Source organism: Pseudorasbora parva, chromosome 10 (genome assembly GCF_024679245.1).
Source record: "Pseudorasbora parva isolate DD20220531a chromosome 10, ASM2467924v1, whole genome shotgun sequence".
Taxonomy (NCBI): Eukaryota; Metazoa; Chordata; class Actinopteri; order Cypriniformes; family Gobionidae; genus Pseudorasbora; species Pseudorasbora parva.
In genome coordinates, this window is record NC_090181.1 from 22,276,088 (window position 1) to 22,290,394 (window position 14,307).

The 14,307-nt window shown below is 38.2% G+C and overlaps 1 protein-coding gene across 6 annotated transcripts in view; it reads right to left on the bottom strand.

The window, feature by feature from the left end:
- ehbp1 (EH domain binding protein 1) overlaps window positions 1–14,307 on the bottom strand; it is a 157,568-nt gene that overhangs the window by 59,382 nt on the left and 83,879 nt on the right. For all 6 annotated transcript variants that reach the window (XM_067455541.1, XM_067455538.1, XM_067455539.1 and 3 more), the window contains 4 exons: window positions 13,522–13,570; window positions 2,167–3,042; window positions 664–705; window positions 438–578 (listed from right to left, as the gene is read on the bottom strand). In XM_067455541.1, coding sequence (XP_067311642.1) covers window positions 438–578; window positions 664–705; window positions 2,167–3,042; window positions 13,522–13,570 — 1,108 coding nt within the window. The remainder of the gene's footprint in view (window positions 1–437; window positions 579–663; window positions 706–2,166; window positions 3,043–13,521; window positions 13,571–14,307) is intronic.

A 14,307-nucleotide genomic window follows, 5' to 3' on the forward strand; every position in this document is an offset into this window, starting at 1 on the left:
TAGAAGAATGTAAAAAAAAAAAAAAAAACTTAATTGCAGGGTCTTTATTTTTTTAATTAACGTTTTTTTAAAAGCACATTTCTAATGTTATAAAAAGATTTATTTCAAATAGATTTGTCTAATCAGCAAAAAATACAGATTTGTTTTTGTTTTTTACAATGGGTGGAAGGATCACTGAACACTAGAGTAATAGCTTTTGAAAATGAACTTTGTTGTCACAGGTATTAATTACATTTTAATACATATTAAATAGAAAAACGTTATTTTAAATTGTAATATTTCATAATATTACTGTTTTACTGTATTTTTGTATCAAATAAATGCAGCTTTGGTGAGCAAAAGAGACTTCTTTTAAAAACATTAAAAAGTCACAGTGTAAAATAACAGTCTCTCTTGCATATCAATATCCAAGCAAGTGTGTATGTGTGTGAACTCACATCAATAACCTGTGGAGTGTGCGTAGGCGACAGTGCATTAGTGGTGCTTTTGTTTCCAGCCTTCATTGCGGCATCTCTACGGGCCTGTTCCAACAGCAGCCTGGCCCTCTCCTTCAGCTCCTCTTGACGAGACAGGACCTTCTGCAATTCAGACCAAGAGGTTTTCATTCAATTTTGAGTGTAACAAAGTTTCCCTTCGTATATGTATAACCATGGCCTGTTTTACCTTCTCTTCGATGTTGTTAGACACTGGGGCAGTTACGACTTCCTGAAAAAATAAAAAAATAAAATTGTGTATATATATATATATATATATATATATATATAAAGAAAAAAATCAGTAGATGAGTCAGATTAACTCCTCTTTCAAATGCTATAAATTATCAACAGATTGGTATTGCAGTGATTCTGACAGGTGAGAGGAGATAGAATGAGACAGATGACCACTTAACATTGCAGGAGAGAGGGCATCTACATCTACACTGTAAGAAACATTCAGTAAATGACCAAATGAAGTCCAAACTTTAGGCGGTGGCAAGTAACTGTCACCATGGTAACGCACCTCTCTTGTCACAGCCGAGGCCTTGATGACATGTCAAAATAAAATCAGGACAAATCTAAGCTGGAAAGTTATTCAGTGGAAGAAATGACAGTGATACATGGAGAGTGTGTGATAAAAGTTAGCTGTGCTGCAATACCTGCGTGTGTGTGTGTATGCGCACGCTGTATAGATGAGGAGAGGCTCTCATGCGGAACACGCTATAACCCGTGTCAGTATTAGAGCTGCAGGCGGGACGGCCCGTACATAATGACATGCCACTCCGAGTGACACGCGGCTGCTGTCTGTGCCGATCAGGCGTCTCACAAAATGGCAAAAATATCAAACATGTATAAAGCTTCAAACAGTTTTATGTGCTTTGATTTTATATGCCAGCTTTTTCCATTTAAGCTGTAACTGCTTTTCTGTTGGGAGTGTTCAGGGCATTATTCATTTAACATACATGTATATCTACCTGTGTTTGTTCCCTGAAAGTATGTGTCTGTGTATTTATGTTTGATGTTGTTGACTTGCTTGTGTTGGACCACTTGTCATGTGTGGTTTGGTCATTTTTCTGCTCAACCCACACTTTTTGACCAATTAATTTCCAAAATATTTCCATGACTTTACCAGACATTGTGATAACTGGATAAGTGATTTAAAAAATGTATTTTACATCACACTGACAAAGCGTAATTTCTATTCAATTAAAGACTTTTAAAGAGTATAAATAGATAGATAATTTATGGTAGAAATTTCCATGAGCCTTTAGGATTTAAAAATATATGTACTTTTCTAGGCCTGAAACTTCTGAATTTGAATAGAATTTGAACTGAGGTAGCAAACGATGTAGAATTGCAGTTTGGATGAAAGTACAATTAAAATGAACTGAAATTCAAACAAATTCATGACACTATATGATGATATTTTTACCAGGAAAATGTGAACGTTTTAAAAAAAGATGATAGACAGACAGATAGAGGCAGACAGGGAGGCAGGCAGACAGACAGAAAAATAAAGACAGATAGAATGATAGTGAAAACTACAGAATAACAAAATAGTAACGACAGACAGACAGATAGAAAATCTTGAAATTATAGACAGAATGACAGAGCTACAGACAGACAGATGTTGTCATTTTGTATTCAGATATATGTGCATATCTAAGCATGCATGTGTGTTGACATTTACCTGTGTGTGTTTAGCGGGTGTGTGTGTGTGGTTGGTCTGGGCACTGCTGTCTGACGTGCTGTCAGATTCAGAGTGGCGCAAACTCGCTCTCTTCTTCTTGATTAGATCAGTGTCTCTGTTATATGTGAAGCCCATTTTCTGTGTGTTTGCTAGAGAAGACCCGGTCTGCCATGTGGGCAACCCAGATTCAGTTTGTTTTTCAGCAGGTCGTAGGGCCTCGTGCTGCTCCCTGGAGTCTCTGGTATCAGAAGCGGTCAACCCACCCGATTGCCCTCTCTCCTTTTCTCTCTCCAGCCTGTGAGAAAGGTCACCCATGTCCAGTGTATCGGCTTTGAGGAGCCTTTTCTGTTCTGCAGCAGGAGGTTGGCTGGTGGAGGTCTCCAGGCTGGTTCTGGTGCTCTGGGCGGGTCGTGGGTGAGGTTCTGTGATTCTTGGAGCTGCTGGAGAATCGCGGCCTGCTGTAGACACCCGCAAAGATGGAGTTACTTCTTTTAAAACTTCCCCAGATGAGACAGACAGAGAACCAGAACTCCCAGCTGTTACGACTGACATCACTTCCTCTTCTTTCTCCCCATGCTCACCATTACTTGCTGTGGCGCCCTGATCAGTGGGCTCACGGTGAACGTCATTAAGTTCGGCATAGAACTTGTCTTGGTCAATAGAACTGTTTGTGTCTGTTTCGAAGTCTCCAACTTTGTATGTGCTACGACTGCTGTTGGCTTCAATCTGCACAACGTTGAGTTCCTCACCACTGAAATGTGCCCGGATCTGATACAGATACGTCATCACTGTCAGCTTATCTGGGATCGCCAACAGAACCATGTCAGATGGCTCTAGCAGCCGAGAGATTCCCAGACTGGCAAAACCATCATATGCCTGCAGACATAAAAAAAGATAATGTTTAAAACAATCAAAGCACAGAAAATAAAACACAGTATCAAATGAAACAGGTTAAATAAAACATTGACTGGCGAAAAGAGAAAATAAATCTTAATAGTTCTTTTATGTCATTGAATGAAAAATTGAATTAACCTTGCCATAATGACCAAAAAAAAGAGTTCAGTACATGGACCTCACATACAGTGAGTCTCACACACCATTGCCTCCTCCTTCATATGTAAATCTCGTGAATGAAAAACACCAAGGAAAAATAAGTGATTCTCAACATAACGCCAACCGAGACGCAAGCGTTGGGGATCATTTATATGTATGCCCCCAACATTTGCATCTGTCCGAACATGTTCATTGTCAGGCAGAACTGACGGAGGCGAATCATCGGGACTGCAGGTAAACAAGCTGCTCTCATGGACACACATCATGTCCCAGGTTGTGCAGAAGATGGAGGACTTTTCTAACCTTCCCACAGATAAAAAATGTCAACAGTCATGGTTGATTTTTATAATTGTATACCACAATTTAATTATAGATCGTTCGTTTGTTCGGCCCATTTTAAGCAAGCTTTGCTCAGCGTCTTAAACTGAAGAAAGTGGCAATTACAACTGTATTCCTGCAAGCAGTAAGTAGCGATTTATCCACTTATTGACTGTTTAAACCATTTCTGATTAAATTGAAAGTTTCTTAGAGAGAGAAAGCATTGTTTAGATAACACAATGCCAGTACAGTAACAATAGGAAACAAATACCATTCAAAACTAAATAGTGTGTCTAATGACAAAGGGTAATATTATTTTGTATTACAAAATACAACCGTAGATACGTTGCTTACAGATCGTTCACTCGATCCTTCTAGCAAACGTCACCTTTTCCACCATATAAGTTAAAACAACAGTCATTTAAAAAAGGCTATTCATTTTGTAAAAATATATATATTTATATTTTTAAGAACTTAAGTATGATGTTTTTGCATGCTTTATTTCAGAGTACATCACAGTCAATGCGTAGCATACATTGTGACTAACGTTATATAAACTTGCAATATCGTTGACGAAAAAAGACGAGTCTAAAATCACTGGTTTTGGTTTGGGCAAGATAGTTTGTGCGGTTGCCAGATTTCAGCAATTTAAATCCCCCAAACAGAGCTTTTCTGTGAAAAGAACACATATACTATCCGGTGTTTTACCTAAACATGTAGAATCTGGCAACCATATGCATGCGAGCTCTCTCTCGCGCACGGATGTTTTGAAAACACCAATAAACAATTAGGCTGTATTTCATCAATCTCCATTTGAGATGTTCTGCTTAAAGTGTCATTCAATCAGTCTGTGTTCTGTCAGGATGGTCAGGACTCACGAGCTGAACGACTGAACTGCTGTGTGCTGTGAGCTGCTGAAATAAGCCAATCAGAGCAGAGCCCAACATTAATATTCATGGCTCTTCTAAATAAGGCCAAAACAGAGCATTACATCCTAGGGACAATTTATAGGGTTGTAAATGGACCTGTAAAACAGTACCCTTAAATAAGCCACATACCCTCTATGCAGATATCAGAGAACAATTTAACATATTGTTTCAACTCATTTTAGGGCACCTTTAATATTACAGCTGTTCATGGTTTGTTCATGTTAATTCACAGTGCATTAACTAATGTCAACAATATTTTAATAATACATCAGTAAATTTTGAAATTAACATTAACAAATATAAATAACTGCTTTAAAAGGGCAGTTCATTATTAGTTCATGTTAACTAATGTAATTTATACTAACTAATGTAAAGTTAATTTAATGTGGTAACTAGCTACTGTTAACTAATGAACCTTATTGTAAAGTGTTACCATGTATTAAAATCAAATAAATTAATCAATCATACAAATAATTAATCAAAGTAAACAAATAAAAAATAATAATTCTGTTTCAGACCATCATACAGTAAAAAAAAATAAAAATAAAAAAAATAATAAAATGTAAGTCGGGTCATTCTTAAAATAAAAAATAAAACACATTCTCGGTTAGACAATTGCTCTATAAAATAAATGATTAAAAAACAAATAGACAATAGAAAACATGATAGAAAGATAGACAGATAGAACAATAGAAAAAATTATAGAACAATATACAGTGGGTACAGAAAGTATTTAGACCCCCTTAAATCTTTCACTGTTGTATTGCAGCCATTTTCTAAAATCATTTAAGTTCAGTTTTGTCTCATTAATGTACACACAGCACCCCACATTGAAAGAAAAACACATAATTGTTGACATTTTTGCCGATTTATTAAAAAAGAAAAACTTTCACATGGTTCTAAGTATTCAGACCCTTTGCAGTGACGCTCATATATTATTTAACTCTGGTGCTGTCCATTTCTTCTGATCATCCTTGAGATGGTTCTACACTTTCATTTGAGGCCATTATACTGATTGGACTTGATTAGGAAAGCCACACACCTGTCTATATAAGACCTTACAGCTCACAGTGCATGTCAGAGCAAATGAGAATCATGAGATCAAAGGAACTGCCTGAAGAGCTCAGAGACAGAACTGTGGCATGGCACAAAATGGTCAAGGTTACAAATACATTTCTGCTGCACTTAAGGTTCCTAAGTGCACAGTGTCTTCTATAATCCTTAAATGGAAGACGTTTGGGACGTCCAGAACCCTTCTTAGAACTGGCCGTCTGGGCAAACAGAGCTATCGAGGGGGAGAAGAGCCTTGGTGAGAGAGGTAAAGAAAAACCCAAAGATCACTCAGGTTGAGCTCCAGAGATGCAGTCGGGAGATGGGAGAAAGTTGTAAATGTCAACCATCACTGCAGCTCTCCACCAGTCGGGGCCTTATGGCAGAGCGGCCCGACGGAAGCCTCTCCTCAGTGCAAGACACATGAAAGTTGAAAAAACCCTGAAGGACTCCAAGATGATGAGAAATACGATTCTCTGGTCTGATGAGACCAATATAGAACATTTTGGCCTTAATTCTAAGCGGTATTTGTGGAGAAAACCAGGCACTGCTCATTACCTGTTCAATACAGTCCCAACAGTAGGGCATGGTGGTGACGGCATCATGCTGTGGGGGTGTTTTTCAGCTGCAGGGACAGGATGACTGGATGCAATCGTGGGAAAGATGAATGCGGCCAGAGTGCTCAAGACCTCAGACCAGGCAGAAGGTTCACCTTCCAACAAGACAATGACCCAAAACACACAGCTAAAATAACAACGGAGTGGTTTCACAACAATTCTGTGACTTTTCTTGAATGGTTCAGCCACAGCCCTGACTTAAACCCAATTGAGCATCTCTGGAGAGACCTGAAAATGGCTGTCCACCAACTTTACCATCCAACCTGACAGAACTGGAGAGGATCTGCAAGGACAAATGGCAGAGGATCCCCAAATCCAGGTGTGAAAAACATGTTGCATCTTTCCCAAAAAGGACTCATGGCTGTATTAGATCAAAAGGGTGCTTCTACTAAATACTGAGGAAAGGGTCTGAATACTTAGTTTTTCTTTTTCTTTTTTTTAATCTGCGAAAATGTCAACTGTCAACAATTCTGTGTTTTTCTGTCAATATGGCGTGCTGTGTTTACATTAATGAGAAAAAAAAAATAATTGAGGGAAAAATTGTAGGGGGTCAGAATGCTTTCCGTACTCACTGTATATATTATTTTTATTAAATAAAATTAAAACCTGTCAACCAAATCATTCATAAAAATAAATAAATAATAATAATAAATATATATGTCTTCTCCATGCAAGAATATATATATATATATATATATATATATATTCTCTCACTTGGAAATCATGGAGGGGTCTGAAATTGTCATTGTAGGTGCATGTCCACTGATAGAGACATAATCTAAAAAAAAAAAAAAAATCCAGAAATCACAATATGATTATTTAACTAATTATTTGTATGATATAGCTGCAAATAAGTATTTGAACACCTGTCTATCAGCTAGAATTTTGACCCTCAAAGACCTGTTAGTCTTCCCTTTAAAATGTCCACCTCCACTCCATTTATTATCCTAAATTAGATGCACCTGTTTGGTCGTTAGCTGCATTAAGACACCTGTCCACCCCGTACAATCAGTAAGAATCCAACTACTAATATGGCCAAGACCAACGAGCTGTCCAAAGACACTAGAGACAAAATTGTACACCTCCACAAGGCTGGAAAGGGATATGGGAAAATTGCTAAGCAGCTTGGCAATCATTAGAAAATGGAAGAAGCTAAACATGACTGTCAATCTCCCTTGCACTGGGGCTCCATGCAAGATCTCACCTTTTGGGGTCTCAATGATCCCAAGAAAGGTGAGAAATCAGCCCAGAACTACACGGGAAGAGTCAATGACCTGAAAAGAGCTGGGCCTTGGACCTTTCCAAAGTTACTGTTGATAATACACTAAGACGTCATGGTTTGAAATCATGGATGGCACGGAAGGTTTCCATGCTTAAACCAGCACATGTCCTGGACACGGCCTGTCTTAAGTTTGCCAATGACCATTTGGATGATCCAGAGGAGTCATGGGAGAAAGTCATGTGGTCAGATGAGACCAAAATAGAACTATTTGGTCATAACTCCACTAAACGTGTTCGGAGGAAGAAGAATGATGAGTACCATCCCAAGAACACCATCCCTACTGTGTAGCATGGGGGTGGCAGCATCATGCTTTGGGGGTGTTTTTCTGCACATGGGACAGGGCGACTGCACTGTATTAAGGAGAGGATGACCGGGACCATGTATTGCGAGATTTTGGGTAACAACCTTAGTTAGGGCATTGAAGATGGGTCGATGCTGGGTCTTCCAACATGACAATGACCCGAAGCACACAGCCAGGATAACCAAAGAGTGGCTCTGTAAGAAGCGTATCAAGGCTCTGCCATGGCCTAGCCAGTCTCCAGACATAAACCCAATAGAGAATCTTTGGAGGGAGCTCAAACTCTGTGATTCTCAGCAACAGGCCAGAAACCTGACTGATCTAGAGAAGATCTGTGTGGAGGAGTGGGCCAAAATCCCTTCTGAGGTGTGTGCAAACCTGGTGAAAAACTACAGGAAATGTTTGACCTCTGTAATTGCAAACAAAGGCTACTGTACCAAATATTAACATTGATTTTCTCAGGTGTTCAAATACTTATTTGCAGCTGTATCATACAAATAAATAGGTTAAAAAAAATCATATATTGCGATTTCTGGATTTTTCCCCCCGATTATGGCTCTCACAGTGGACATGCACCTACGAAGACAATTTCAGACTCCTTCATGATTTCTGAGTGGGAGAAAAATAGCAGGGGTCAGGCTATCATTCTTCAAAATTAAAAGAAATAAAAATCTGGGTCAGACAATAGTTTTATAAAATATAAATTCATTCATTCATGTATTAATGAGAAAAGATATTAAATTAAATAAATAATACATTCTAACACTCTGCTACTTTTAACAGTCATTTATTGATTTATCTATCAAAGTCAATTTCTACTTGTATTTGGAGCATGGCGGTTGTTAATTTGGACTACTTTGGGAAAGGTGGAAGGGTTGGGTTTAGAGAGAATATAACTGGGTAAAATGTAGGAAGAAAAATTAAATGAAAAGTTCAAAACTAGGGAAAAGCGGTAGCATAAAGGTGAAAGGGACAAACAGGGTGGAGGTTGAGGTGTGAAAATGAATGTGGGGTGAAAGGGTAAACGACAGGGTGTAGGGTGGGACGGAAAGCCAAGGTATAGGATGAAGGGGAAAAGAGAACGATAGGGTAAAGGGTGAAAGGGAAGAAGAAGGTTGTAGGGTGATGGAAAGGAGAGACAGTTAGGGTGTAGGGTGCATGCAGGAATTAGATTTGGGATAAGACAAGCTGGGATCAGTAGGATGCGGCAGGCGGTGACAGCTAATGTCAAGGATGGTTCTCCATGATAAGAGAGCACGATACCAAGAAACACTAAACTAATCCTGCCTCAGTCTTATCGCATACATCTCCCACTCGCCCTCCTTCCATCTCCCTCACTTTCTCTCTCACTTTTCCCCCTTTCCGTCTCTCTCTTTCTCTCTCTCTCTCTCTCTCTCTCTCTCTCTCTCTCTCTCTCGGCAGAGAGTATAATTGCACTGATTTGTCCGGTTGAGGAGAACAGGCAGATAATCAAACAGCCAAACTCAATCCCTGATCAGGAGATAGAGGGAAAGAGAGAGAGAGAGAGAGAAACGGAAGGAAGAAGTGAAAGTAAACTGGGTGACATTATCACAGTAATCCACCGAATGAATGAAAGAAAAGTTACTTTCTCTTTCTCTTAAGAATCTAAGAATACAACAGTATAAAGGAAAGCCTACAAATTAGCCTTCTGTCTCGCCCTCCCCCAGATTGGCCTTATCAGAGCTGCTATCAGAGCCGAGCTGATGGCCGAGAGAATTTCAGCCTGTTGACGAGTGTTGACTATTGTCTCAACCGCTGCTGCTAACCCATCTACTGACTTTATCAGGTTTGTCCCCTTTATTGGCGTGAGCGAGAGAGAGAGAAAGCAAGAGAAAGGGAGGGGAGGGATAATCAAAGGTAAGCCGATTCTCAATTTACAATTAATCTCATCTTTCTTTCTCTCGTGCCTTCTCTTTTTTCTGTTTGCTGGGGGCTAACAATGGTAATGCAGAGCTTTGCAGAGCAAGGCAAATGTAAGGTATAGACAGCTGAATAGAAAAAAAGAGGAACGAAGAAGGGTGAGAAAACAAAGAGTCTGCAGGTATGTGTTTTTTGGGTTTTAACTCTAAAGAAAGAGTGAATAAATGGTGGAATGAACAAACCTAAACTGTCTGATTGAGATTCTTAAATGTGAGCTACATTGCCACTGAATGTGGTCCAAATCTGATTATTTTCCTTTGCATTTTAAACTGAACAGTATAAACCATCCAGGGGGAAAACTATTGAATGACATTATTGCATAAATAACATTTATTTGATTAAAATAATATAGTAAAAACAGCAATATTGTGAATAATCACAACAAATTAAAAGAATGTGTTTTAATAAATTAAAAAAAAGCAATTTATTGTGTTGTGGCAAAGCTACATTTTCAGCAACAATTTCTCCAGTCTTCAGTGTCACATGATCCTTGAAATCATTCTAATATGCCAGGAAACATTTCTAAATATGAGCCTTCAAAATTATTGTGTGGTTTAATATTTTTGATAAAATCGTGATCAATTTGAAAGATACGTGAAAGAACAGATACGTGAAAGAACAGCATTTATATTTAACATTGTAAATGTCTATCACTTTTGATCAAATTAATGCATTGCTACTGAAAAGTATTAATTTCTTTAAAAATGTATTTTTAAAAAATATATTACTGACCCCCAAATTTTTAATGGTAATGTGTATAATATATACTTATAATTAGATTAATTATTAATATTTCTAATTAAAAAAAATACAATTAAATTCTATTGATTATAAAGAGTGTTTGTATCAATGTTGGTTTACTGGGAGCAGGCCAAGTTCCTAGAATAGGGAAAACGAGAGTCTCTCAGTCTCATTGCTCTAATCTTTAAAACAGCAAATCATGCCTGATTAAAATAAACAAGGCATGTAAACAGCAGTTTGTGTGCGAGTGTGTGTGAGCAAGCACCTCCGGATGATTTAACCCTAGAATCACACTTCTGATGTACTGCGTCAACAACTACCAAACCCATTTATTCAATGGACAGAAATGTGCTGTTTGCTTTCTATCTGTGTATAAATGATGCAGCAGCACTAATAACCCGTGTGAACTGTGCGATTGTGTGTTTAAGACGTTCTCTTCCTGCTCCGGTCTGTCGGCCCCTCCCCCCACGCTAAACGGACAATGAAAAGCATTTTGTTTTGTGAATGACATCGCTGAATGATTGACAGGTATCCATCGCTGTCAGTCACACACACAGCCAGAGGGGCTTTTTTGCCCCCTGTCTGCACATTTATCGAGGAACACAGGAACATACACGCAGGCGCACACGTGCACGCATAGATCAGATATCATGGGAAATTACTGCTAGTCTCTCTCTCTCTCGACACACACACACACACACACACACACACACACACACACACACACACACACACACACACACACACACACACACACACACACACACACACACACACACACACACACACACACACAGAAAATAATTCTTTTCACTGCCTGTATGACCAAACCGTCCTCTCCCCTCTGCTATTGATTGCTCTTATCTGTCATATTTCAATGGAGATTATTGCAATCACGGCTGTGCCAGAGAGGGTCGCGCTGATTCTATCACATGGAAATGAATGCAGTTTATATAAATGTGTGTGTTTGGAGTTGTATAGAAAGTGCTCTTAACCTCCTCAGCTTGGGATAGTCATTTATCATTGAAAGAGAGAGAGAGAAAGCACACTTTGGTGTGTTGGAGAGAAGAAAATTGCGGATATGATAGGGCAGGAAATGAACTCGGGAAGTGACTGCAGGTATTGAGTGCAGGGATAAAGTGATGACAGATGAAAGGAATGGTGGGAAAGGAGAGCGCAAGGAGCACATTAAACACACCTAATAAAGTCTAAATGGAGCTAATCTGAAGGGCTGAAATAAGAGTTAATCTGCACTGCAGCGCTCCAAAATACAGTGATCAATCAATGGAGCGGAATTACAGAGGAATTATGTTTTATACATCCACAAATCCAAATAGATTCCAAACAAATCCAGGAAGCAACTCTTCAGCAAATATACATTTGTTTCGTACCGTGCGCTGCTGTGTATTGTGTGTGTGTGTTTTGAGAGAGACAGAGAGATGCTTGGAGTAATCCTTGTTGGCACAGCCACCTGGCGGTTTATTTAAACAGGCATTTGAGAGCTGACAGCAATATCCACACCTTCCTCACTCTCTCTCTCAAAGCCCATTTGTTGCGCACATCCCACTGAAAAGTCTTGAATGAATGGAACAAGGTATAATGTAAAACAATAACAAGAGAGAGAGGGAGAAAGTAGATAGATAAGTAGATAAGATAATAAGAATACTTATTATATTATCCATGGATAATAAGTAGACCTAAATCAGATAAACAAATGAAAAATGTAACTGTGTGTGAATGGCAGATCTCCAGGAGCAGGACCGATGGCCATCATCTTTATCTGAGCTGGTGCTTTTGTTTCTATGCTACCATTCAAAAGGTTACACGTTTTTTTAAAGAAACAAATACTTTTATTCAGAAAAGAAGCATTAAACTGATCAAAATTGAAAGTTAGGACTCAAAAAATCCTTTCTATTAATCAAAGAATCTTGAAATAATGCATCAAGGTTTCCACAGAACTATTAATCAGCACAACTGTTTTCAACATTGATGATAATAAGAAATGTTTCTTGAGCACCAAATCAGCATATTAGAATGATTTCTGAAGGATCATGTGACAATGAAGACTGGAGTAATGATGCTGAAAATTAATCATATGATTTGCAGAAATAAATAACTTTCTAAACTATATTCAAATATATTTAAAAATATATAGTTTTAAATATATTTGAATATATTTTTAAATATATTCAAATATATTTAAAAATATATATTTCACAATATTACTGTACATAATATTTACTATTCTTACAGCCTTGGTGAGCATAAGAGCCTTTCAAAAATAGAAACATTTTTAAAAATCTTACTGACCCTACATTTTTTAATGGAATTGAATATCAAGTTCATATCATACATAGTTGTTCCTGCTAGGTCTCCAGAGTTGTTTTAGTGCAGATCCAAGTGCAATTGATGTGTTAATATCAAGTATGACTGAACAAACAGAATCAAACACTGCAAACAAACTAGATATGAAAACGCTGTTATTATAAAAATGACAAACAAGATTAATTATTGAGCCATTCCTTAAACTTTTGTAAAAAAGAATAACAATAATATTTCTAAAGTCTTGGGTTGGGTCTACCAATTATACTTGACGTAACAACAACAGAAGTTAATGGGAGTCTTCACAAGTTTCCGGTATGTGCGTGTGTTTTCTGTTTAGACCTCCTTTGTCCTGCATTTTCCTCTAAGTGTGTGACTAACATCCCTTTATTTCCCCTCCTTTCCTCCCTCTCTTTTGTTCTCTCTCTGTGGAGAGAAGCCTGTAAAGTTTATTTATAGCATGTTTATGAATTATGATGCTATCTTAAAACTCCCAGGTGACTTACTCCATCCACACAAACACGAGAAAAAAACACACACACACACACACACACACACACACACACACACACACACACACACACACACACACACACACACACACACACACACACACACACACACACACACACACACACACACACACACTTTCCATCAGTGTCGGCAGGGGAGCCGCATTCTGAAAGTGGCAATTAGAGAACGCTGGGTGGGAGTGAATCAGATTTATAACAAAATAAATCACCTATGAGGAGGATTACTGATGCACAAACAAACGGAGGGAGAAAGAGTGTGTGTAGCATTTACCTTTTTGTTGTTTTCTTTAATATCTTGAGGATTGAGAGCCTTGTAGTCACTAGGAGGGAGGAAAGAACAGCGAGAGAGAGAGCGAGTTAGCTTTAAATATGCGTCTCATGTAATGGCTGTAGAACTGTAACATGCAATTTCACAGCTCTGCAATCAACACAACTAATAGAGTGTGTGTGAGTGCAAGCAAAATTAGACACACACACACCCTTTACTCAACCACTCAACACATTAAACGTTTCATCTCTCGTTCTCCATCACCCTACTCACTGTTTGCCTGGGGTCTTTCCTCTTCAGCTGGGGAAACAGTAGTGGGCTACTCTAAAAATTGACAATATCCTTCATTTTGCTTTTATCATAAGCTTCCACTACATGTCATTTAAACCTTGATGTGGGCTGGGTACTGTCCCCTAGGGCAAAATGTGTTTTAAAAGACCTTGAAGACTTTCTCCACGAGACGGCATTTATAAACACATCCAGTTGAAAGGCATATTCAGCTGGTAATACTCTATAAATAAAGTGTATTTACTGAAATTTGATTTCATCTTAGAAAGTATAGTACAATAATATTGGATAATATTTTGGCTCGGATGCATATTCTTCGTTATGTGAGAAGCAAAATCATTGCAGAGAATAATTATTTTATTTTTCTTTAGAATAATTGTCACTGATCATCAATGCACAATATGACAATGCATTCAGCCAACAAGGTACATTTTAAATGCAGATTGTCACTAAATGCCAGTTTGTGTCTGAAAAGTGCAGAGAAAACGTTTAAAAAATACC